The sequence below is a fragment of the Oncorhynchus gorbuscha genome, linkage group LG09 (genome assembly GCF_021184085.1).
Source record: "Oncorhynchus gorbuscha isolate QuinsamMale2020 ecotype Even-year linkage group LG09, OgorEven_v1.0, whole genome shotgun sequence".
In the NCBI taxonomy this organism is placed as follows: domain Eukaryota; kingdom Metazoa; phylum Chordata; class Actinopteri; order Salmoniformes; family Salmonidae; genus Oncorhynchus; species Oncorhynchus gorbuscha.
In genome coordinates this window covers 8,628,924-8,656,423 of record NC_060181.1, presented here as the reverse complement: position 1 = coordinate 8,656,423, position 27,500 = coordinate 8,628,924, and the positions used below count along the sequence as shown (strand labels likewise).

Here is a 27,500-nt window from a genome sequence, read left to right as displayed (position 1 = left end):
CATTACAATTCATTTGTACATTTTAATTAAGTAATAAAATTATATTTCAAGTAGAAAGTAATTTGGGAGCCCTGAGAATTGACTGAGTTGGTTAATACGTTAGTTATTCAATTATTCTTGGCTGCTAGCATGGCTTGGCTGCTAGCATGGCTTGGCTGCTAGCATGGCTGCTAGCATGCTAGCTAGCATGGCTAAAACAAAATGGGGGCTTGTCTACGTGACTCTTGCATGGTGGTGTGTGTGTGTGTGGAGGCACATTGCTCATCCCTGGATATTAAAGAAGTTCGTCGACAGCAGGAGAAGGACATGTAGTGGATGTCCCACACGGCAACAGGAGCAATATTCACTTCCTCTTCTAAACAACAAACAAAACATACACCAATTGTGTAGCAAACTGTTGTATCAGGAGAAGGCCCATCTTTCAGTACATACTCTGGTTATCTGAACACTACCAGTCAGTCTCTTCCAGTATTGTGTCAGATGGCTCCATGTGGAAGACCAGGTACCTCTTGCAATTTTTTTATTTTATTGATGCCCAGGCAGAGATCACCATCTTGGGACGTAGATACCGGGTCTGCTCTACTCTGGTGAGCTGAGAACCAGGACCGATCATCGGCTCACATTATAAAACACAAGTTCACAAGTCACACAACGGTAGATATGGGTAAGAATCTGTGTTCATGGGTTAACGTCCATAACTCATCTCTGTTAGGGACAACTTCTGCTTTCAAATGAGAACAGTTCATTTAGATAACAGTCTGCTATGGAGAATGAGTGATTGTTTAGGATGTTGGTTTGCCTGTCAGTGCAAAACCAGAAAGACAGGCTTTGTCCATTCTTTCAGCCACAGAATTCACCACTACAGTGAGTCTGAACTGAAACTTACTTCCTTTGATCAGCTCTATACCCTCGTCGCTGGCCAGGGGTCAATTACACAGCAGGTCCTCTATGAGCAGTCCAGTCCACAAGGTCAAGAAAAAAAAGCCTTGCTCCAAAATGGCCGCTGTGCTGCATTCCATAGAGCCCACTGGGCTCTGAATCAGTCCTTTATAAGTGGAAACAACCACATTGGGACCATGAATCTGGCTACAAAATGGCCAAACTAAAATTCCCCAAAATGGCCGCTGAGATTACATTTCATTCAATTACAGAGCAGGTTGTCTAATGGAAGCCGGTCCAGATCGTAGGAGAACAGGTCACTGATGCCTTCGTCTTCGCCCAGGCTAAGCAGGTAGTCATCCCCCACGAGAGACAGGGGGATGAAGGGCTCCAGGTCAACATCCTGGAGGGGGAGGAGGGAGGAGGGCAGGGGGGAGACAGGAGTAACTGTCACCGCAGAGCATGCTGGGAGGCTGGACAGGGCGTTGGAGAAACCAGTACCGGTGTAGTTATTACCCTCTGGTGAGAGATGGGTAGAGAGCAAGAAGAGGAAAAAAAGGGTGAGAGAAAGGTGAGAGTTAAGTTTCCAATAACTCACCACAGAATTAAGTCTGAAGGTGGGGCTCACCCAGAGGTAGATAAGAGGACTCTCCAAAACCATGTTTAAGCACGGGCGGCAACATTAACCCTCCTGTTGTGTTTGTGTCATGTCAATTCATTCTGTGTTCCCGGTTCAAAATGGCCGCCACCGTTATAGTTGATTATAAATCCATAATAATACATATATTGTCACCTAATGTTGAGTTGGATGTTTTTATCAATATAAGTTTTTGTGAACATTATACATTTTGAACTTCTATTCACTCTTTATGGCCTGTAGGCCTCATTTACCTGAGCTCATACAACTCGTTTTTAAGAAAAAAAAAAAAAAAAAAAGAGTATAATGGATTATTTTGACTATAACAAGTACTCAGATGAAATATATTGTGCTATTTATCAGACTACTTTCTCCTCTAATGTATCTTCACTGTCAGTTTTCTGGCCTCTCTCCTGCTCACCAGCGTCATGATCAAAGATATGATCAAGAGCCTCACATACAGTATATCGTTTGGTCATTGTGTTGCCACAGAATGTATTGTGAACAAGGCCTCAAAAATATTTTATATACCAAAACTGCGAGAAAAGGTCTATATATTATTGAAACAATGTTGCGATAGTTTGTGAGAATGACAACAGGCGGGGTTCCGTGGGGGTTGCCATGGAAGCCAAGAAGGGGAGTGAGGTGTGTGTGTGTGTGTTTACACGCTCAAACACACATGGTCTGGGAGAGGAAGTGTGTCAATCAGATGAATGAGCATGTGCCTGAACTAAATTTTTATCCACTGATTGTAGTCTCACCTATTAGTTTCTAATGACCGGTCATTTTTGATCGGGAACACCACAGGTGTCCAAACGTTAAATAAAACACACAAAATGTAATGTAATGAAAATCATCCAACATTATTTTGTGTGTTCAGATACCCTGTGTGGACAAAGTCATGGAACCTTATGACAATCCGATTAAATTAACTACGTTTTTTTTCAGAGAGAAAACTTGTAAATCAGTCCAATTGGACCGGAACACAGGAGGGTTAAAGACGCTGATCATTTTGAAGTAGTCATCTGACCGGGACTTCCTATAGGTTAAGGAAAGAGCATACGATTGCATCCAGGTCGTCAGGAGGGATCAGCCAATTAAACTGTACTTGTGAGCCAACATTCCATAACTGCAGGTGACCGTACATCTCAAACCTTGGCCGTTTACCCATTCAGAAACACAACAGGGGCCAGTGTGCACCCTTTCAGTTTGTTTATCAACTCCTAAATAATAGAAGAAGAAAACAGACTACTTCAAAATGGAGGTGGCCTCAATGGCGTTGCCCGTGACCTCACAAGACGTCAAAATGGGACAGATGCAGATTTCTAAGTCCTATGGGCTCACCTTGTGACACCTTGAGGAAGGATGTGGAGTTTCCACTGGCATAGGACGAAGATGAAGACTGATGTGCATGTTCGTTCGGCGCAGAGTTGTTTTTCAGTGGGGAGGAAGGGGCGTGATCATCGGAGCACAGGAAGACTTCTATTGGACCCTGGGTGCTGCTCAAGTGGACCTGGAGACTCTTGATAGGGCAATCAAAAAAAACATGTATCAACCAAACTTACAACCAATCATACACCAAAAGTATGTGGACACCTGCTCGTTGATCATCTCATTCTAAAATAATGGGCATTAATATGGAGTTGAGCCCTGCGTTTGCTGCGATAACAGCCTCCACTCTTCTGGGAAGGCTTTCCACTAAATGTTGGAACATTGCTGATATAACAGCCTCCAGTCTTCTGGGAAGGCTTTCCACTAAATGTTGGAACATTGCTGATATAACAGCCTCCACTCTTCTGGGAAGGCTTTCCACTAAACGTTGGAACATTGCTGCTATAACAGCCTCCAGTCTTCTGGGAAGGCTTTCCACTAGATGATGGAACATTGCTGATATAACAGCCTCCACTCTTCTGGGAAGGCTTTCCACTAGATGTTGGAACATTGCTGCTATAACAGTCTCCACTCTTCTGGGAAGGCTTTCCATTAGATGTTGGAACATTGCTGCTATAACAGCCTTCAGTCTTCTGGGAAGGCTTTCCACTAGATGTTGGAACATTGCTGAGGGGACTTGTTTCCATTTAGCCACAAGAGCATTAGTGAGATCGGGCGCCGAGGTTGGGCAATTAGGCCTGGCTTGCAGTTTGCGTTCCAATTAATCTCAAAGGTGTTCGATGGGGGTTCTGGTCAGGGCTCGGTGCAGACCACTCAAGTTCTTCCACACCAATCTCAACAAATCATTTCTGTATGGTGCTTCGTGCGCGGGGGCTTTGTCATGCTGAAACAGGAAAGGGCCTTCCCCAAACTGCTGCCACAAAGTTGGAAGCACAGAATAATCTAGAATGTCATTGTATGTTGTAGCGTTAAGATTTCCCTTCACTGGAACTAAAGGGGCCCGAACCATGAAAACAAGCCCCAGACCATTATTTATCCACCAAACTTTACAGTTGGCACAACGCTGTCGGGTAGGTAGCGTTCTGCTGGCATCCACCAAACCCATCGTAGGATTGTGGGCGTCTGCATGGCCATGAAAACCCATTTCATCCACCAAACCCATCATAGGATTGTGGGCGTCTGCATGGCCATGAAAACCCATTTCATCCACCAAACCCATCATAGGATTGTGGGCGTCTGCATGGCCATGAAAACCCATTTCATCCACCAAACCCATCATAGGATTATGGGCGTCTGCATGGCCATGAAAACCCATTTCATGACGCTCCAGAAGAACAGTTATAGTGTCGACGTTGCTTCCAGAGGCAGTTTGGAATTCGATAGTCGTGAGCGTGTTGCAACCGGGGACAGACTTATGCACTTCAGCACTCGGCGGTCCCGTTCTGCAAGTTTGTGTGGTCTACCACTTCACTGCTGAGCCGTTGTTGCTCCTAGACGTTTCCACTTTCCACAATAACAGAACTTACAGTGTACCGGGGGACAGCTCTAGCAGGGCGGACATTTGACGAACTGACTTGTTGGAAAGGTGCTACGAAGGTGTCATGTTGAAAGTCACTGAGCTCTTCGAATACGGTGCCAGCCAGCCTACTGCCAGTGTTTGTCTATGGAGATTGCATGGCTGTGCAGTTGTTATACACCTGTCAACAATGGGTGTGGATAAAATAGCAGAAATCACTCATTTGAAGGGGTGTCCACAAACCTGTGTAATTGCATAGTGTATCAGTCTAATCAGTGACTGTCTGCAGGGACGTGACACGAGAGGAAGTGTTACCAGGATCCCTGTTTGGTCTCTGTTTAGGTGTGTGTGTGTGTGTGTGTGTGTGTACCTCTGCAGGGTCTGGCACCTCCAGCCTGGTTTCAGCAGGGGCTTTGACCATGATGACCGTCTGGTCATTCAGACTAGGAATCCTTTTCACATCATCATACGATATGTACGCAAACGTACCGAGAGGTTAAGGAGAAAGTAGTCGTTCACACACAGAGGTCAAGAACACACTTCTACACACACAGCATGTCACTCTAAAGCAATCAGATACAGACTCTCACACACAGCATGTCACTCTAAAGCAATCAGATACAGACTCTCACACACAGCATGTCACTCTAAAGCAATCAGATACAGACTCTCACACACAGCATGTCACTCTAAAGCAATCAGATACAGACTCTCACACACAGCATGTCACTCTAAAGCAATCAGATACAGACTCTCACACACAGCATGTCAATCACACACACGCAATCACACACACGCAATCACACACACGCAATCACACACACGCAATCACACACACGCAACACACACACACACACACACACACACACACACACACACACACACACACACACACACACACACACACACACACACACACACACACACACACACACACACACACACACACACACACACACACACACGTTGTAAAGGAAGGCTATCTCCTTGTGGGTGTGTCTTCAGTCATCTGTTGGACGATGAGTGTGCAGGTGTGTATGAGTTCGTCCAGTCTCCTCTCCTCCTGGGTCAACTCTAGCAGTTGTTTACCCACAGAGCCAGGGGTCTGGACACTGGCCACTCCTTCTGGAGACAGGCTACAGCCCCTACACACACACACACACACACACACACACAGGAGGAGGAGAGGACATGTTAACACACACACAGGAGGAGGAGAGGACATGTTAACAGGTTCAGAGTTAAAGGGAGGGATAATGGGTTCAGGGTTAAAGGGAGGGATAATGGGTTCAGGGTTAAAGGGAGGGAAAATGGGTTCAGGGTTAAAGGGAGGGATAATGGGTTCAGGGTTAAAGGGAGGGATAATGGGTTCAGAGTTAAAGGGAGGGATAATGGGTTCAGGGTTAAAGGGAGGGATAATGGGTTCAGGGTTAAAGGGAGGGATAATGGGTTCAGAGTTAAAGGGAGGGATAATGGGTTCAGATGGGTTTCTTCTCAGCTGTCTTGTATTAGTCACGACCGTAACCTAGCCTGGGCTAAAGCAAGGAAATCATGTTCTGATGCTGATTGGCTTATTTTTAGGCAGTTACGAAACAAGTGTTCTTTTCTTTTCAGGAAGACCAAGACGGAATATTTTATGTCTGTTACCACTGATGACCCTGAATGACCCTAGAATGTTCTGGATGTCTGTTACCACTGATGACCCTGAATGACCCTAGAATGTTCTGGATGTCTGTTACCACTGATGACCCTGAATGACCCTAGAATGTTCTGGATGTCTGTTACCACTGATGACCCTGAATGACCCTAGAATGTTCTGGATGTCTGTTACCACTGATGACCCTGAATGACCCTAGAATGTTCTGGATGTCTGTTACCACTGATGACCCTAGAATGTTCTGGATGTCTGGTACCACTGATGACCCTAGAATGTTCTGGATGTCTGGTACCACTGATGACCCTAGAATGTTCTGGATGTCTGGTACCACTGATGACCCTAGAATGTTCTGGATGTCTGGTACCACTGATGACCCTGAATGACCCTAGAATGTTCTGGATGTCTGGTACCACTGATGACCCTAGAATGTTCTGGATGTCTGGTACCACTGATGACCCTGAATGACCCTAGAATGTTCTGGATGTCTGGTACCACTGATGACCCAGAATGAACCTAGAATGTTCTGGATGTCTGGTACCAGTCATGTTAATGAATCACCGTCATGTGTTTTGAAGGACTCTGTTGCTGTATATGACAAAACTGAAATGCTGAATTGTTTCAATGAGCACTTTGTTATCATCTGCTAGGCTGCTGGATTCAGTGTCCTCTGTCTCTGTCCAACCCTGTGTGGATGAACCAGTGTCCTCTGTCCAACCCTGTGTGGATGAACCAGTGTCCTCTGTCCAACCCTGTGTGGATGAACCAGTGTCCTCTGTCCAACCCTGTGTGGATGAACCAGTGTCCTCTGTCCAACCCTGTGTGGATGAACCAGTGTCCTCTGTCCAACCCTGTGTGGATGAACCAGTGTCCTCTGTCCAACCCTGTGTGGATTGACTGAACCAGTGTCCTCTGTCCAACCCTGTGTGGATGAACCAGTGTCCTCTGTCCAACCCTGTGTGGATGAACCAGTGTCCTCTGTCCAACCCTGTGTGGATGAACCAGTGTCCTCTGTCCAACCCTGTGTGGATGGACCAGTGTCCTCTGTCCAACCCTGTGTGGATGGACCAGTGTCCTCTGTCCAACCCTGTGTGGATGGACCAGTGTCCTCTGTCCAACCCTGTGTGGATGGACCAGTGTCCTCTGTCCAACCCTGTGTGGATGGACCAGTGTCCTCTGTCCAACCCTGTGTGGATGGACCAGTGTCCTCTGTCCAACCCTGTGTGGATGGACCAGTGTCCTCTGTCCAACCCTGTGTGGATGGACCAGTGTCCTCTGTCCAACCCTGTGTGGATGGACCAGTGTCCTCTGTCCAACCCTGTGTGGATGGACCAGTGTCCTCTGTCCAACCCTGTGTGGATGGACCAGTGTCCTCTGTCCAACCCTGTGTGGATGGACCAGTGTCCTCTGTCCAACCCTGTGTGGATGGACCAGTGTCCTCTGTCCAACCCTGTGTGGATGGACCAGCGAATCCTCTGTCCAACCCTGTGTGGATGGACCAGTGTCCTCTGTCCAACCCTGTGTGGATGGACCAGTGTCCTCTGTCCAACCCTGTGTGGATGGACCAGTGTCCTCTGTCCAACCCTGTGTGGATGGACCAGTGTCCTCTGTCCAACCCTGTGTGGATGGACCAGTGTCCTCTGTCCAACCCTGTGTGGATGGACCAGTGTCCTCTGTCCAACCCTGTGTGGATGGACCAGTGTCCTCTGTCCAACCCTGTGTGGATGGACCAGTGTCCTCTGTCCAACCCTGTGTGGATGGACCAGTGTCCTCTGTCCAACCCTGTGTGGATGGACCAGTGTCCTCTGTCCAACCCTGTGTGGATGGACCAGTGTCCTCTGTCCAACCCTGTGTGGATGGACCAGTGTCCTCTGTCCAACCCTGTGTGGATGGACCAGTGTCCTCTGTCCAACCCTGTGTGGATGGACCAGTGTCCTCTGTCCAACCCTGTGTGGATGGACCAGTGTCCTCTGTCCAACCCTGTGTGGATGGACCAGTGTCCTCTGTCCAACCCTGTGTGGATGGACCAGTGTCCTCTGTCCAACCCTGTGTGGATGGACCAGTGTCCTCTGTCCAACCCTGTGTGGATGGACCAGTGTCCTCTGTCCAACCCTGTGTGGATGGACCAGTGTCCTCTGTCCAACCCTGTGTGGATGGACCAGTGTCCTCTGTCCAACCCTGTGTGGATGGACCAGTGTCCTCTGTCCAACCCTGTGTGGATGGACCAGTGTCCTCTGTCCAACCCTGTGTGGATGGACCAGTGTCCTCTGTCCAACCCTGTGTGGATGGACCAGTGTCCTCTGTCCAACCCTGTGTGGATGGACCAGTGTCCTCTGTCCAACCCTGTGTGGATGGACCAGTGTCCTCTGTCCAACCCTGTGTGGATGGACCAGTGTCCTCTGTCCAACCCTGTGTGGATGGACCAGTGTCCTCTGTCCAACCCTGTGTGGATGGACCAGTGTCCTCTGTCCAACCCTGTGTGGATGGACCAGTGTCCTCTGTCCAACCCTGTGTGGATGAACCAGTGTCCTCTGTCTCTGTCCAACCCTGTGTGGATGAACCAGTGTCCTCTGTCTCTGTCCAACCCTGTGTGGATGAACCAGTGTCCTCTGTCTCTGTCCAACCCTGTGTGGATGAACCAGTGTCCACTGTCTCTAGTCCAACCCTGTGTAGATGAACCAGTGAGAGCTGGTCAAACGTTTATCTTGTTGCCATTCTCAGTGCAGGTGGTCCATAAAGCCCTGAAATCGTTAGATCAGAGAAAGCCTGCAGGTCCTGATCATTCTCAGTGCAGGTGGTACATAAAGCCCTGAAATCCTTAGATCAGAGAAAGCCTGCAGGTCCTGGTCATTCTCAGTGCAGGTGGTACATAAAGCCCTGAAATCCTTAGATCAGAGAAAGCCTGCAGGTCCTGATCATTCTCAGTGCAGGTGGTACATGAAGCCCTGAAATCCTTAGATCAGAGAAAGCCTGCAGGTCCTGATCATTCTCAGTGCAGGAGGTACATAAAGCCCTGAAATCCTTAGATCAGAGAAAGCCTGCAGGTCCTGATCATTCTCAGTGCAGGTGGTACATAAAGCCCTGAAATCATTAGATCAGAGAAAGCCTGCAGGTCCTGATCATTCTCAGTGCAGGTGGTACATAAAGCCCTGAAATCATTAGATCAGAGAAAGCCTGCAGGTCCTGATCATTCTCAGTGCAGGTGGTACATAAAGCCCTGAAATCCTTAGATCAGAGAAAGCCTGCAGGTCCTGATCATTCTCAGTGCAGGTGGTACATAAAGCCCTGAAATCCTTAGATCAGAGAAAGCCTGCAGGTCCTGATCATTCTCAGTGCAGGTGGTACATAAAGCCCTGAAATCCTTAGATCAGAGAAAGCCTGCAGGTCCTGATCATTCTCAGTGCAGGTGGTACATAAAGCCCTGAAATCCTTAGATCAGAGAAAGCCTGCAGGTCCTGATCATTCTCAGTGCAGGTGGTACATAAAGCCCTGAAATCCTTAGATCAGAGAAAGCCTGCAGGTCCTGATCATTCTCAGTGCAGGTGGTACATAAAGCCCTGAAATCCTTAGATCAGAGAAAGCCTGCAGGTCCTGATCATTCTCAGTGCAGGTGGTACATAAAGCCCTGAAATCCTTAGATCACAGAAAGCCTGCAGGTCCTGATCATTCTCAGTGCAGGTGGTACATAAAGCCCTGAAATCCTTAGATCAGAGAAAGCCTGCAGGTCCTGATCATTCTCAGTGCAGGTGGTACATAAAGCCCTGAAATCCTTAGATCAGAGAAAGCCTGCAGGTCCTGATCATTCTCAGTGCAGGTGGTACATAAAGCCCTGAAATCCTTAGATCAGAGAAAGCCTGCAGGTCCTGATCATTCTCAGTGCAGGTGGTACATAAAGCCCTGAAATCATTAGATCAGAGAAAGCCTGCAGGTCCTGATCATTCTCAGTGCAGGTGGTACATAAAGCCCTGAAATCCTTAGATCAGAGAAAGCCTGCAGGTCCTGATCATTCTCAGTGCAGGAGGTACATAAAGCCCTGAAATCCTTAGATCAGAGAAAGCCTGCAGGTCCTGATCTTTTGGATCCCTGCTTTTTAAATCTGGCAGCTGATTTCATAGCTGAACCACTTACATCTCTGTTCAATCTAACTATAACGGTTGTCTTCCTCCTCTTCCTCCTCCGAGGAGTAGTAGGGAGGATCAGAGGACCAAACTGCAGCGTGGTATGTATCCATAATGTGATTTAATGGAAAATTTATACAAAATACAAAAGACAGAGTTTTCAAAATGAAAGTTAGAAACAGTTGGAATGGTGCAAACACTGAAACTGAAAAATAATCACCCATAACTCAAAGGTGAAACCAGGCTAACTAAGTATGGTTCCTAATCAGACACAACGATTGACAGCTTGATTTGATTGGACACCATACCAGGCCAAATACAGAAATCCCAAATGATAGAAAAAGGAACATAGACTGCCCACCCCAACTCACGCCCTGACCACACTAAAATAAAGACAAAACAAAGAAACTAAAGGTCAGAACGTGACACTAACCCTGGAATGTAATGACTTTCCAAAGTTCTGAAATCAGCATTTGTCCTACCACTTTTAAAAGGGGGAGATCCAACTCTTTTAAATAATTCTAGGCCAATCTCAAAGCTGTCACCCCAGTGAAAATACTTGATGCCCTTGTGAGTGAACAGCTGAAATAATTATTATATACTAACTCTATTTTATCAATGTACCAATCGGGCTTCAGGAAGAAGCAGAGCACAATTACAGCAGCCATGAAGGTTTTAAATGATATCACTGAAGCCCTTGACAAAAAACAGCACTGTGTCTCACTTTGTATTGATCTCTGGCTTTTGATACAGTTGATCATGTTTTACAAAGGCAGAGATTGTCAAGTGTAGGTCTTTCAGAGCATGCAGTTGCATGGTTTGCCAACTATCTGTCTGATAGAACTAAGTAAACTCAATCTGATGGGCTCATGTCTGTTAAATTGGCTGTCTGCAGTGGTGTGCCCCAGGGCACTGTACTTGGTCCCCTCTAATTATATAAATCATTTAGACAAAAATGCGCAAAATGCACAACTTCACTTTTATGCTGAGGATTCTGTGTATTTATTGTTGTGCCTCGTCTCTTACAAAAGCTTTCCAGAACTTGCAGACTGCTTTTTATACTGTTCAACATACCTTGTGTCAATTGAAGCTTATCTTCAATACTGACAAAACTAAACTAATGGTGTTTTCTAAAGCAAGAAATAGACCTCTGAACCTTTCACCTATTACTACCTGTCAGGGCAATGAGATTAGAGGTTGTAACCTCATGTAAATATCTTGGAATTTTAATTGACGACGGCCTCTCTTAAATTGCATATTCAACAACTTACAAAAAAATTGAAGCTGAAATTGGGATTTTATTTTAGGAATAAGGCCTGTTTTTCTTTTGAAGCCAGAAGGAGGCTAGTAGTATCAGCTACATTTATGCCTTTACTAGACTATGGGGATATCTTATATATGAATGCTTCCGCTCAGTGTTTGAGATCAATTGACACTCTTTACCATGGCACTTTGAGATTTATTTTAAACTGCAAAACCCTTACGCACCACTACACTTTGTATACCAGGGTTGGCTGGCCTTCTCCAGTCACTCGTAGGCTCAGTCACTGGTATACTTTTATTTACAAAGCCATTTTGGGTTTACTACCTTTTTATTTGGCCATTTTTACTGTTCAGAAATGTGGTGGGTAGTCTGTTCGTTCACTGGACTTTATCCTGCTAACTGTTCCAAATGTCCGAACTGAATTTGGTAAAAGGGCTTTTATGTACTCTGCACCATCGCCTTGGAACACCTTACAAAATACTTTTAAACTGGAAGAACTTGTCCCGTTTTTAAAATTGGTGTTGGACCGATTCCCTGACCTGTCAATGTTTTAAATCACTGATGAAGGATGTTGTGGATTCCCAATTTAAATCACTGATGAAGGATGTTGAGACCGATTCCCTGACCTGTCAATGTTTTTAAATCACTGATTAAGGATGTTGAGACTGATTCCCTGACCTGTCAATGTTTTTAATTTGCTGTTTTATGATTTTGTTATTCTCTTGTGAATTCAATGGTTTTTACTAGATTACTTGTAGTTTTACACGTTGTGTGTCTGTCATTTTCTGTAATGACTTGGTGCTGCCCATCTTGACCAGGACGCTCTTGAAAAAGAGATTTCAAATCTCAATGAGCCCTTCCTGGTTAAATAAATAAAATAAAAACAAACACGAGGAGAGAATAGCACATGTTACACACACACACACACACACACACACACACACACACACACACACACACACACACACACACACACACACACGGGAAATGTAACACTCACAGCCGTGTATCAAGCCCCCCCCCTCCACTCACAGCCGTGTATCAAGCCCCCTCCACTCACAGCCCCCCCCACTCACAGCCGTGTATCAAGCCCCCCTCCACTCACAGCCGTGTATCAAGCCCCCCTCCACTCACAGCCGTGTATCAAGCCCCCCTCCACTCACAGCCGTGTATCCCCCCTCCACTCACAGCCGTGCCCCCCTCCACTCACAGCCGTGTATCAAGCCCCCCCCACTCACAGCCGTGTATCAAGCCCCCCCCACTCACAGCCGTGTATCAAGCCCCCCCCTCCACTCACAGCCGTGTATCAAGCCCCCCTCCACTCACAGCCGTGCCCCCCCTCCACTCAAGCCCCCCCTCCACTCACAGCCGTGTATCAAGCCCCCCTCCACTCACAGCCGTGTATCAAGCCCCCCCTCCACTCACAGCCGTGCCCCCCCCTCCATCAAGCCCCCCTCCACTCACAGCCGTGTATCAAGCCCCCCCTCCACTCACAGCCGTGTATCAAGCCCCCCTCCACTCACAGCCGTGTATCAAGCCCCCCCCTCCACTCACAGCCGTGTATCAAGGCCCCCCCTCCACTCACAGCCGTGTATCAAGCCCCCCTCCACTCACAGCCGTGTACCAACCCCCCCCCCCCCCCCACTCACAGCCACTGGATGTTGTTCTTGGAGGACTTCTTGATGAGATGGACCCCCTCCAGGACGTTAGTGATGTCATAGAGGCGTCTCTTCTGCACCTTGAGGGACTCCGCGGCCCGGTTCAAGTCCACCACCCCGTCACTGGACTGGGCCAGCAGCTGGACAAACTTCTGGGTCAGGAGGCATAGAGATGTGTCATACCTGGTCTTCTCTAATGGGGAGGGAGGAGCTGGAGAGAGAGGAGGTGGGTTAGTTACCACAGACAGGAGGGAGAGAGAGGAGATGGGTTAGTTACCACAGACAGGAGGGAGAGAGAGAGGAGATGGGTTAGTTACCACAGACAGGAGGGAGAGAGAGGAGATGGGTTAGTTACCACAGACAGGAGGGAGAGAGAGGAGATGGGTTAGTTACCACAGACAGGAGGGAGAGAGAGGAGATGGGTTAGTTACCACAGACAGGAGGGAGAGAGAGGAGATGGGTTAGTTACCACAGACAGCAGCTGGAGGGAGAGAGAGGAGATGGGTTAGTTACCACAGACAGCAGCTGGAGGGAGAGAGAGGAGATGGGTTAGTTACCACAGACAGCAGCTGGAGGGAGAGAGAGGAGATGGGTTAGTTACCACAGACAGGAGGGAGAGAGAGAGAGGAGATGGGTTAGTTAACAGACAGGAGGGGAGAGAGGAGATGGGTTAGTTACACAGACAGGAGGGAGAGAGAGGAGATGGGTTAGTTACCACAGACAGGAGGGAGAGAGAGGAGACAGTTACCACAGACAGGAGGGAGAGAGAGGAGATGGGTTAGTTACCACAGACAGGAGGGGCCCAGAGGAGATGGGTTAGTTACACAGACAGGAGGGAGAAGAGGAGATGGGTTAGTCGGCCCACAGACAGGAGGGGAGACACAGGAGATGGGAGTTACCACAGACAGGAGGGGGAGAGGAGGAGATGGGACACACAGACAGAGGGGCCCAGGAGAAGGGAGTTACCACAGACAGGAGGGAGAGAGAGGAGATGGTTAGTTACCACAGAAAGGGAGAGAGAGGAGATGGCCCAGGAAAGGGACAGACAGGAGGCCCAGAGAGGAGATGGGTTAGTTACACAGACAGTCGGCCCAGGAGAGATGGGGACCACAGACAGGAGGCCCAGGAGAGATGGGGTTACACAGACAGGAGGGCCCAGGGAAGGGACACACAGTCGGCCCAGGGAAGGGACACCACAGACAGGAGGGGAAGGGAGATGGGTCGGCCCAGACAGGAAGGGAGAGAAGGAGATGGGTTAGTTACCACAGACAGGAAGGGAGACACAGATGGGGCCCAGACAGGAAGGGGAGAGAGAGGAGATGGGAAGTTACACACAGTCGGAGAGGAAGGGAGACAGTCGAGAGAGGAATGGGGACACACAGACAGGAGCTGGAGGGAGAGACAGTCGGAGATGGGAAGGGACCACAGACAGGAACACAGGGAAGGGACACACAGGAGATGGGTTAGGGACCACAGACAGCCCAGCTGGAGGGAGAGACAGGAGCCCAGGAAAGGGACCACAGACAGGAGCTGGAGAGAAAGAGAGGAGAGGAAAGGGACACACAGACAGGAGCTGGAGGGAGAGACAGGAGATGGGTTAGGACACACAGGAGCCCTGGAGGGCCCAGGAACACACAGTCAGCCCAGGGACACACAGTCAGCCCAGGAACACACAGTCAGCCCAGGGAAGGTGTCAGCCCGGGAACACACAGTCAGCCCAGGGACACACAGTCAGCCCAGGGACACACAGTCAGCTAAATGGCATATATTATTATTATTATTATATTATATTAATAGCGTTAGGGTCTATATTAATAGCGTTAGGGTCTATATTAATAGCGTTAGGGTCTATATTAATAGCGTTAGGGTCTATATTAATAGCGTTAGGGTCTATATTAATAGCGTTAGGGTCTATATTAATACAGTTAGGTCTATATTAATAGCGTTAGGGTCTATATTAATAGCGTTAGGGTCTATATTAATAGCGTCAGCCCAGGTCTATATTAATAGCAGTTAGTTTCATATTAACACAGTCGGTTCCAGGAACACAGCGTTAGGTTCTATATTAATAGCGTTAGGTTCTATATTAATAGCGTTAGGTTCTCTATTAATAGTGTTAGGTTCTATATTAATAGTGTTAGGTTCTATATTATATTAAATGGCATGGGCAATCAGTAAAGCTCATACCAAGTTTATTCACCCATGGGGTCATTCAGCTGCAGACGAAGGACATATTCACCCCAGGGAAGGCACTTAAAGGCCTTTCAGTCAAGCCCCTCAGGGAACAGGACACACAGCTCAGCTGTCCAGAAGAAGTGAAACATGTTCTTCCACACTTCATTTAACCTGCTCTGCTCTGGGAAGTTGGTCAGCACACAGGGAATGGACACAACAACGACCCAGTTCAAATACAGTCAGCCCAGGAAGGGAGCTGTTACTTCAGAGAATTGGCTTTTTATTTGAGATCAATGATGAGATGGAAGGGAGTTCCAGTAATCAGCCCAGGCTCATACAGTCAGCCTTTCAGGAATTTGGGGGACTGGGAAAAGTCAGCCCAGGTCACACAGTCAGCCCAGGAACACTCCCCCCCCCCCAGTCACTTACTCTGGGCCTTCTGAGGAGTGTGTGGTGGCTCTCAGCTCTGGGCTCACTGATTGGCCCAGGAACACTCCTCCAGCTCCAACCGACACAGTCAGCCCAGGACACACAGAGTTCATACAGAGGAACATCTGGAAGCATTCAGATGGAGAACAACCCTCAAGAGTCACAGCGTACAGTCTTTCTCAGGGGAGGCAAGTACCCTAATGGTTAGAGTGGAGGGACGGCAGGTACCCTAGTGGTTAGAGTGGAGGGACGGCAGGTAGCCTAGTGGTTAGAGTGGAGGGACGGCAAGTACCCTAATGGTTAGAGTGGAGGGTGGCAGGTACCCTAGTGGTTAGAGTGGAGGGACTATATTAATGGTTAGTGGTTAGGCAGGTAGCCTAGTGGTTAATGGAGTGTTAGGTTCTATATTAATAGTGGAGATTCTATATTAGTGGTTAAATGGAGGGACGGCAGGTACCCTAATGGTTAAGTGGAGGGCTCATACCAAGTTTATTCACCCATGGGGTCATTCAGCTGCAGACAAAGGACATATTCACCCAAGAAGTGGCACTTAAAAGGCCTTTCTCCTATTCGGAGCCCCTCCTGAACAGCCAATACACCGCTGTTGCGGTCCAGAAGATTAGTGAAACATGCTCTTCCCCAGTGGTTAGACCTGGACCTCTGCTACACTAGTCCCCAACTGGAGGGACGGCAGGTAGCCTAGTGGTTAGAGTGTAGGGACGGCAGGTAGCCTAGTGGTTAGATGTAGGGACGGCAACAGTCCTGAACTAAATACCCCAGTGGTAGAGTCTAGGGCCTCATATTCCCAGTGGACCGACTAGGGACCAGGCCCCAGTGGTCAATTAGGGACGGAATCCAGTTTAGAGTGTAGCTCACGGCAGGCCAGTGGTTAGAAAAGTCTCTAGTGGTAAGAATGGAGGGCTGCAAGTCGCCTCTGGTTAAAACATCTTCCTAGTGGTTGATGACTAAGAAAAGGTAACGCCAGTGGTTAGCACGGGATTTTGGTATTTTATTAGTCCTCAGAGCTGTTGAGGGGGCAGGTACTCTTCCTAGTGGTTAGAGTGGAGAACATTCATGTAGATGATGTGGTTGAAGTAGGGACGCACACGTACCCTAGTGGTTAGAGTTTAGGGACAACGACCCAGTTCAGGTACCCTAGTGGTTAGAGCGTTGTAGGGACGGCAGGAATAGTGGTTTTTTATTTGAGATCAATGATGGAGATGGAAGGGAGTTCCATGGTTAAGTGGAGGGACGCAGGTAGCTCTAGTATAATACTGTAGGCTTTCTGGAATTTGGGGGAGTGGAGGGACCCCGGCGGCATGTCTAGTGGGGTAGGAGTGGAGGGACGTCAAGTACCCCCCCCCCCCCAGTCACTTACTCTGGGTTCTTCTGAGGGAGTGTAGTGGTGGCTCTCTTAGCTCTGGGCTCACTGATTGGCTCAGTGGTGTACTGGTCCCTCTCCTCCAGCTCCAACCGACGCTTCGCCTGAGACAGAAGAGTTATACAGAGGTTGAACATCTGGAAGCATTCAGATGGAGAACAACCCTCAGTGGAGTCACAGCGGCAGGTACCCTAGTGGTTAGAGTAAGGGAGGCAAGTACCCTAATGGTTAGAGTGGAGGGACGGCAGGTACCCTAATGGTTAGAGTGGAGGGACGGCAGGTACCCTAGTGGTTAGAGTGGAGGGACGGAAGGTAGCCTAGTGGTTAGAGTGGAGGGTGGCAGGTAGCCCTAGTGGTTAGAGTGGAGGGGTGGCAGGTACCCTAGTGGTTAGAGTGGAGGGGCGGCAGGTACCCTAGTGGTTAGAGTGTAGGGACGGCAAGTCCCTATAAACTGAAATATGGACACTGACTGTAGACCGATAACCTCTCACATGTAACGGAATATAACAAATATTAAGTTTGTTTTGGGAAACAAAAGTGGAGAAATAGGATTTCTTTCAGCGTCTCGAGAAAACGTTGAAGGTGCTTGTAATGTGTTATATCGTTGACACTTATGCAAGCAGACAGTATTTCAACCACAGAATATAAAATATGCACCCAAGACAAAACTGAAATCTTTGTGTTTCTCATCTTTTAATGTCATTGAAACCGGTCAAACTGATGACATTTCATACTGGAGTTCTTCTGTCTGTATTAAAGCCCCTTTGTGTGGTAAAACATATTCTGATTGGCTGGGCAGTCATTAAAGCCCCTTTGTGTGGTAAAACATATTCTGATTGGCTGGGCAGTCATTAAAGCCCCTTTGTGTGGTAAAACATATTCTGATTGGCTGGGCAGTCATTAAAGCCCCTTTGTGTGGTAAAACATATTCTGATTGGCTGGGCAGTCATTAAAGCCCCTTTGTGTGGTAAAACATATTCTGATTGGCTGGGCAGTCATTAAAGCCCCTTTGTGTGGTAAAACATATTCTGATTGGCTGGGCAGTCATTAAAGCCCCTTTGTGTGGTAAAACATATTCTGATTGGCTGGGCAGTCATTAAAGCCCCTTTGTGTGGTAAAACATATTCTGATTGGCTGGGCAGTCATTAAAGCCCCCTTTGTGTGGTAAAACATATTCTGATTGGCTGGGCAGTCATTAAAGCCCCTTTGTGTGGTAAAACATATTCTGATTGGCTGGGCAGTCATTAAAGCCCCTTTGTGTGGTAAAACATATTCTGATTGGCTGGGCAGTCATTAAAGCCCCTTTGTGTGGTAAAACATATTCTGATTGGCTGGGCAGTCATTAAAGCCCCTTTGTGTGGTAAAACATATTCTGATTGGCTGGGCAGTCATTAAAGCCCCTTTGTGTGGTAAAACATATTCTGATTGGCTGGGCAGTCATTAAAGCCCCTTTGTGTGGTAAAACATATTCTGATTGGCTGGGCAGTCATTAAAGCCCCTTTGTGTGGTAAAACATATTCTGATTGGCTGGGCAGTCATTAAAGCCCCTTTGTGTGGTAAAACATATTCTGATTGGCTGGGCAGTCATTAAAGCCCCTTTGTGTGGTAAAACATATTCTGATTGGCTGGGCAGTCATTAAAGCCCCTTTGTGTGGTAAAACATATTCTGATTGGCTGGGCAGTCATTAAAGCCCCTTTGTGTGGTAAAACATATTCTGATTGGCTGGGCAGTCATTAAAGCCCCTTTGTGTGGTAAAACATATTCTGATTGGCTGGGCAGTCATTAAAGCCCCTTTGTGTGGTAAAACATATTCTGATTGGCTGGGCAGTCATTAAAGCCCCTTTGTGTGGTAAAACATATTCTGATTGGCTGGGCAGTCATTAAAGCCCCTTTGTGTGGTAAAACATATTCTGATTGGCTGGGCAGTCATTAAAGCCCCTTTGTGTGGTAAAACATATTCTGATTGGCTGGGCAGTCATTAAAGCCCCTTTGTGTGGTAAAACATATTCTGATTGGCTGGGCAGTCATTAAAGCCCCTTTGTGTGGTAAAACATATTCTGATTGGCTGGGCAGTCATTAAAGCCCCTTTGTGTGGTAAAACATATTCTGATTGGCTGGGCAGTCATTAAAGCCCCTTTGTGTGGTAAAACATATTCTGATTGGCTGGGCAGTCATTAAAGCCCCTTTGTGTGGTAAAACATATTCTGATTGGCTGGGCAGTCATTAAAGCCCCTTTGTGTGGTAAAACATATTCTGATTGGCTGGGCAGTCATTAAAGCCCCTTTGTGTGGTAAAACATATTCTGATTGGCTGGGCAGTCATTAAAGCCCCTTTGTGTGGTAAAACATATTCTGATTGGCTGGGCAGTCATTAAAGCCCCTTTGTGTGGTAAAACATATTCTGATTGGCTGGGCAGTCATTAAAGCCCCTTTGTGTGGTAAAACATATTCTGATTGGCTGGGCAGTCATTAAAGCCCCTTTGTGTGGTAAAACATATTCTGATTGGCTGGGCAGTCATTAAAGCCCCTTTGTGTGGTAAAACATATTCTGATTGGCTGGGCAGTCATTAAAGCCCCTTTGTGTGGTAAAACATATTCTGATTGGCTGGGTCATTAAAGCCCCTTTGTGTGGTAAAACATATTCTGATTAAAGCCCCTTTGTGTGGTAAAACATATTCTGATTGGCTGGGCAGTCATTAAAGCCCCTTTGTGTGGTAAAACATATTTTGATTGGCTGGGCAGTCATTAAAGCCCCTTTGTGTGGTAAAACATATTCTGATTGGCTGGGCAGTCATGAAATCCTATAGATTAAGGCCTAATGAATTCATTATATAAAATCGTTTAAATTGTTGCGTTTATATTTTCGTTCAGTATAGATGACTAATGCATTCAGTCTATCGATGTAGGACATTCTGGACACTCCTTTATTTAGTCTCTCCATTTAACTAGGCAAGTCAGTTAAGAACAAATTCTTATTTTCAATGACGGCCTAGGAACAGTGGGTTAACATTTACATTTAAGTCATTTAGCAGACGCTGTTATCCAGAGCGACTTACAGATTGGTGCATTCACCTTATGACATCCAGTGGAACAGTCACGTTACAATAGTGCATCTAAATCTTAAAGAGGGGGGTGAGAGGGATTACTTATCCTATCCTTAACTGCCTGTTCAGGGGCAGAACGACAGATTTGTACCTTGTCAGCTCGGGGATTCGAACTTGCAAACTTTCGGTTACTAGTCCAATGCTCTAACCACTAGGCTACCCTACAGCCCCTGCGTGTATCTATAGTTGACAAACAAATGACCAACCACATGTCGGGAAATTATACGCAGAAACTCGTCTAAATTAGAGGTGAAAGTAGCAAGTTGTAAATTCATTATGGTGAATCAAACTGAACGGGTAACCTACTTTTTGAAGTCGTTTTGTTTTTACAATCAGATGAAAACATCACACAATACCAATGATTTGCAGAACGAAGCTTGCGGCAGATCAAAAAAAATGATGTTTACATGCCACAGTACCCAGTCTTAGATGAGCATATCCCAGGCATTTTATCCAGGTTGCTCAGAACGGGGATACAATCTGTTTGGGGTTATTGTAAAACGGGATGTCATGTGTATATGAGTCAACTCAAAAACAAGACTACTTGAGTATCCTGAATACCACGGGGATACTGGTTGCCCATGTAAACACGGTCAAGTGAGATCAGGACACCTAGTTTATCTCAGGGGAAAGGCTGGCAGATCTATAGAGCAGACTACTGGCCATAGCACCAGGAGACAGACTGGCAGATCTATAGAGCAGACTACTGGCCATAGCACCAGGAGACAGACTGGCAGATCTATAGAGCAGACTACTGGCCATAGCACCAGGAGACAGACTGGCAGATCTATAGAGCAGACTACTGGCCATAGCACCAGGAGACAGGCTGGCAGATCTATAGAGCAGACTACTGGCCATAGCACCAGGAGACAGGCTGGCAGATCTATAGAGCAGACTACTGGCCATAGCACCAGGAGACAGGCTGGCAGATCTATAGAGCAGACTACTGGCCATAGCACCAGGAGACAGGCTGGCAGATCTATAGAGCAGACTACTGGCCATAGCACCAGGAGACAGGCTGGCAGATCTATAGAGCAGACTACTGGCCATAGCACCAGGAGACAGACTGGCAGATCTATAGAGCAGACTACTGGCCATAGCACCAGGAGACAGGCTGGCAGATCTATAGAGCAGACTACTGGCCATAGCACCAGGAGACAGGCTGGCAGATCTATAGAGCAGAGGCTGGCAGATCTATAGAGCAGACTACTGGCCATAGCACCAGGAGACAGGCTGGCAGATCTATAGAGCAGACTACTGGCCATAGCACCAGGAGACAGGCTGGCAGATTATAGAGCAGACTACTGGCCATAGCACCAGGCTGGCAGATCTATAGAGCAGACTACTGGCCATAGCACCAGGAGACAGGCTGGCAGATCTATAGAGCAGACTACTGGCCATAGCACCAGGAGACAGGCTGGCAGATATATAGAATAGAGCAGACTACTGGCCATAGCACCAGGAGACAGGCTGGCAGATCTATAGAGCAGACTACTGGCCATAGCACCAGGACACAGGCGGGCAGATCTATAGAGCAGACTACTGGCCATAGCACCAGGAGACAGACTGGCAGATCTATAGAGCAGACTACTGGCCATAGCACCAGGAGACAGGCTGGCAGATCTATAGAGCAGACTACTGGCCATAGCACCAGGAGACAGGACAGGCTGGCAGATCTATAGACTGGCCATAGCACCAGGAGCAGACTACTGGCCATAGCACCAGGAGAAAGACTGGCAGATCTATAGAGCAGACTACAGGCCATAGCACCAGGAGACAGGCTGGCAGATCTATAGAGCAGACTACTGGCCATAGCACCAGGAGACAGACTGGCAGATCTATAGAGCAGACTACTGGCCATAGCACCAGGAGACAGGCTGGCAGATCTATAGAGCAGACTACTGGCCATAGCACCAGGAGACAGGCTGGCAGATCTATAGAGCAGACTACTGGCCATAGCACCAGGAGACAGACTGGCAGATCTATAGAGCAGACTACTGACCATAGCACCAGGAGACAGACTGGCAGATCTATAGAGCAGACTACTGGCCATAACACCAGGAGACAGGCTGGCAGATCTATAGAGCAGACTACTGGCCATAGCACCAGGAGACAGACTGGCAGATCTATAGAGCAGACAGACCAGGAGACAGGCACCAGATCTATAGATAGAGCAGACTACTGGCCATAGCACCAGGAGACAGGCGGGCAGATCTATAGAGCAGACTACTGGCCATAGCACCAGGAGACAGGCTGGCAGATCTATAGAATAGAGCAGACTACTGGCCATAGCACCAGGAGACAGACTGGCAGATCTATAGAGCAGACTACTGGCCATAGCACCTCTCCTTCCACATTGATGATGTCTTTACTTTACATTGCAAGTTGCTTGATTCTTTGAACTGTGGTCAAGTATGTTTCGGGTTAGAGTCCCACCTTAAATGCTTTTGCATAAATTATTTCATAGTGTGAGTTAATATGCATCTTCCCGTGTGTGTGGCAAGCAGCTTGCAAGTTACAACAACAAAAATCTAACTTTCACGATTTGACCACATATCACAACAAAATCTGAAATGTGTTGGGACTTCCTCGTGGCATGACTCCATGTTGGCTATCAAAACAATGTATTATAGCTATCGAGCGACGTGACAGATAGTTGGTGCACTTTTAGTTTTATGACAACGAGGGGACTTATGGAAAATACCTTTCAGTTTGACTCCACACGCGGTGATTTTTTTTTGAGCCGCCGGGAGCGAAGGATCACAAAATGGGGGAAACACAACCGACAGAAACTTGTGTCCCACAGTAACACGGGGACCGGATTCACCCCATCCCCCTCCAAGTGTGGTTGAAGGCCTAGTCTCTGGTTGTTTATATAATAATATATATATATATAATGATATATTCCCTTTGATTTATCGCTAGACGATGGTATTTTACTAACTAGGTACCATGAATAAGACACGTTTGTTTGTTGTCGTCGATTATATATATATATATTTTTAATTAAAGATTGATTCGGGGTCATTAATTACGATATAATTTCTGCAGATCAAAACTTTTAAGAATTGTGGCTGCTGCTGGATATGGACGACGTGGGAGAGAGAAACAACGAGGTTATATTGGTTTAAAACGCGTCGAATAAGACCATAGTTCACTAACTAGATGTGTTGGCTTTCCAACTAACGTGGTGTATGCTTGCCATGTGGCTAACTAGGCAACTAAACCTAATTAAAAACGTTAACTAGTTTACCCATTGTTCTTCAATATAACCCTTTTATAAATCCACTGTCGAAGGGGACAACTCGCAGTGGGAAAAGTTACAAGTGGTGCATCACAAAAACGTGTGACTGTGTGCAGTAGAACATAAATTAGTGTATTAAGCTAAATCAAATAAAAACATAGCACTGTATACTACTACTACTACTACTTCCTAGCAATTGTAGCCAACTAGCTAATGGTACTAGTTAAATAACTAGGATATGTCACTAGAATATAATACACAGTTATTAGCGAACTGGTCAACTTGCACTTCATATATTTGTATGCCAAAAGAGCAATCGTGTTATAAATTACCGGGGGTCTTCCGAGGGCTGGTCGCGGTCCTGTCCCGTTTGTAGACACCCCTATGGGTGTAGTGTAAAGCTGACTCACGGTCGGGTCTGCGACACCGACATTGTTAGTCTGGTTCGGGCATGGCGGAGTTGTTAAAATCTGATAATATGTCCCATTGCTGTACCGGGTCATAACCGTTTGTTTTTTGTCCATGGAGGAGCCTCCGACCCCTGAAATTAGGATTTTTTCCGGGACTCCCCTCTTTCTCATCTTCAGGGTCAAATGTCCGTTTTGTTACCTCCGCTACTTTGGAGCACTTTCTCCTCAAAGTTCGTCTCGGCTCGACCCAAAATAATCAGGGATATCGTTAGACTAATATCTTACATGCCCATTCGTTCAAATTGTATAAACGATACGTTTCTAAAACGGGAAGATGCAACGGATTTGATTGAGTCGAAAGCTCCGTTCTGGATGTTTAAAAAATGGCTCCAGGAAGCTGACAATGAATAAGGGGATGCAGTTTACCCGCGAAGGGCCCTCCCGCGAAACTCGGATTTCCCGGGAATGTTTTAAACGATATTTGAATATGGTATGCTATTGGTCAGCGTCATATCAGTCTCCCTACACGTAATTGCGTCACTGTGTTTGACCAATGGGTGAGGATTTTCGACACACAAAGCGATACCTTGTCTGCTGAACGTCAAACTGGATCATGTCAGGTAAACACCATATATAAACAGTGCCCATTGGCTTTGTTCCACATTGTTACGTAATAGCCTTATTCTAAAATGGATTAAATTAAAATGTTTCTTAATCTACACACGAATAACCCATTATGACAAAGTGAGATTTTTTGTTGTTGAAAGTTTTGCAAATTTATTACAAATAAAAAACAGAAATAACTACGTTTTCAGACCCTCACTCGAAAATGAGCTCTGGTGCATCCTGTTTCCATTGATCATCCTTGAAATGTTTCTACAACTTTATTGGAGTCCAACTGTGGTAAATTAAATTGATTGGACATGATTTGGAAAGGCACACAACTGTCTATATAAGGTCCCATAGTTGACAGTGCATGTCAGAGCAAAAACCATACCACGAGGTTGATGGAAATGTCCATAGAGCTCAGAGACAGGATTGTGTCGAGGCACAGATCTGGGGAAGGGTACCAAAACATTTCTGCAGCATTGAAGGTCCCTAAGAACACAGTGGCCTCCATCATTCTTAAAATGGAACCACTGAGACTCTTCCTAGAGCTGGCTGCCCGGCCAAACTGAACAGTCGGGGGAGAAGGGCCTTGGTCAGGGAGGTGAAGAACCGGATGATCACTGACAGAGCTCCAGAGTTCCTCTGTGGAGATGGGAGAACATTCCAGAAGGACAGCCATCTCTGTAGCACTCCACCAATCAGGCCTTTATGGTGGAGTGGCCAGACGGAAGCCACTCCTCAATAAAAGGCACATGACAGCCCGCTTGGAGTTTGCCAAAAGGCACCTAAAGGACTCTCATACCATGAGAAACAAAAAACTCTGGTCTGATAAAACCAAGATTGAACTCTTTGGCCTGAATGCCAAGCGTCACGTCTGGAGGAAACCTGGCACCGCCCTGGAACAAGACTATAACAGGTAGCCTAGCGGTTAGCGCGTTGGGGCATTAACTGAAAGGTTGCTAGTTTGAATCCGACAAGGTGAAGAATCTGCCGATGTGCCCTTGAGCAAGGCCCTGAACCCTAAAAGCTCCAGGGCTGGCGTTGATAATGGCTGACTGTGACCCAGGTCTCCGAAGGTGTCTCAGGAGGATTTGGGACATAAAAATATTTTAAAAATCAATTTTACACATGTATATAATAAAAGTACATCAATGAAATAGTACAAATATAAGCCCCCCCCCTCAAAAGGATTTTATTTATGTTTTATTATTAAACCTTGCATTCTTCTCGTATTGAGTCTTCTTGCATTGATTATTTTCCTGTGAGCCTAACATCTAGCAAAAATAACATTCAAATGCAATGCAGTCATTTTATTTTTACCCTTTATTTAACTAGGTAAGTCAGTTAAGAACAAATTCTTGTTTTCAATGACGGCCTAGGAACAGTGGGGTTAACTGGTCTAGGAACAGTGGGTTAACTGGTCTAGGAACAGTGGGTTAACTGGTCTAGGAACAGTGGGTTAACTGGTCTAGGAACTGTGGGTTAACTGGTCTAGGAACAGGGGGTTAACTGGTCTAGGAACAGTGGGTTAACTGGTCTAGGAACAGTGGGTTAACTGGTCTAGGAACAGTGGGTTAACTGGTCTAGGAACAGTGGGTTAACTGGTCTACTGGTCTAGGAACAGTGGGAACTGTGGGTTAACTGGTCTAGGAACAGTGGGTTAACTGGTCTAGGAACAGTGGGTTAACTGGTCTAGGAACTGTGGGAACAGGAACAGGGGTTAACTGGTCTAGGAACAGGGGGTTAACTGGTCTAGGAACAGGAACAGGGGTTAACTGGTCTAGGAACAGTGGGTTAACTGGTCTAGGAACAGTGGGTTAACTGGTCTAGGGACAGTGGGTTAACTGGTCTAGGGACAGTGGGATAACTGCCTGTTCAGGGGCAGAACGACAGATTTGTATCTTGTCAGCTCAGGGATTCGATCTTGCAACCTTTCGGTTACTAGTCCAGCACTAGGCTACCCTGCCTCCCCATATCATGAGGATTTGATCATTGTTTTTAGGCCCCAAATAGCTGTCACCTTCAATGTCCTTTCACGAAGGTGAAGAAAGAAGACAAAGAAGTACTGGCCAGTACTTCCTATACCTATATATAGGCATTAGGCGGGTGTAATGAAATGTAGCTAGCTCAAACATCATCCTCTATCCCTGGAAGGCCAGTATCACCCACAGAGAGAAGAGAACCCAATGGAGACAGGTGGAGATGGAGACAGGGGTGGAGGCAGGGGTATGGGTTGCTTCATATTCTATCCCCAGAAGGCCAGTATCACAGCCTGCTGCTCCTTCATCTTCTTACTGGCCTCCCATAGACTGCAGTGAAGGGGTGGTATAGATCCCTCTGCGTTCCTGTTGCCTGCCAAAGTCTCCCCTTCCCCAGCCTCTCCCTTGCAGAAACAACATCATGTGTCCCAGGACCCCGAGACGGGCCATCATGTCCCCCTCTGCCCCAGTTCTGGAAGTCCCTTCCCCTACCTCCTCCTCAGCCCATACCCCCTGCCTCCACCCCTGTCTCCATTTCTACCTCCACCCGTCTCCTTTGGGTTCCCTTCTCTCTGTGGGTGATACCTGTGAATGACATAGCTAGATCCACAACATTAGCTAGGTAGTTAACTAGTATGTAACATACAGTAGAAGTAAAGGTAAATACAATGGGATAATAAAAGCTACCCCAGCGGCACATTAAAGTTATTACGGTGGCTAACGTCCCAGTAACTGCTAACAGGGCTAGCTAGCTAACGTTAGCATATTTCCAAGCATGGCCGAGGACGCAGTTTGTGCTAGTGCATTTGTACGGACTTTTGACGTCAACAAAACAATATATAGAGGTGACAACTTTATTTTAAAAACACACTACAGTAAACACAGTGCACATTTAAACAACTGAATGAAAATCACTCATACCTTCAAAGTACAAACATTGAAATTGGATAAACATTTGCTCCATCCATGGGGGCAGACATTTTTCTTACTACGGAGGCGTAATGAGTGACGTGATTGCGTCGTGACGTATGACGGGAAGGGGGAGGGGCCC

General features: G+C 46.9%; 1 protein-coding gene across 1 annotated transcript in view; it reads right to left on the bottom strand.

The window, feature by feature from the left end:
• The window catches only part of LOC124043076 (transcription factor E2F3-like), a 24,128-nt gene extending 244 nt beyond the window's left edge, over positions 1-23,884 (bottom strand). Inside the window, exons 1-8 of the mRNA XM_046361248.1 lie at positions 23,879-23,884; positions 23,784-23,833; positions 17,101-17,207; positions 13,110-13,329; positions 5,408-5,569; positions 4,795-4,909; positions 2,861-3,038; positions 1-1,398 (exon numbers count right to left, since the gene is read on the bottom strand). The exon at positions 1-1,398 is cut by the window's left edge and continues 244 nt beyond it. Of these exons, the coding sequence (XP_046217204.1) occupies positions 1,142-1,398; positions 2,861-3,038; positions 4,795-4,909; positions 5,408-5,569; positions 13,110-13,329; positions 17,101-17,207; positions 23,784-23,833; positions 23,879-23,884 (1,095 nt within the window). The 3' untranslated portion in view covers positions 1-1,141. The remainder of the gene's footprint in view (positions 1,399-2,860; positions 3,039-4,794; positions 4,910-5,407; positions 5,570-13,109; positions 13,330-17,100; positions 17,208-23,783; positions 23,834-23,878) is intronic.
• Positions 23,885-27,500: the final 3,616 nt, after the last annotated feature.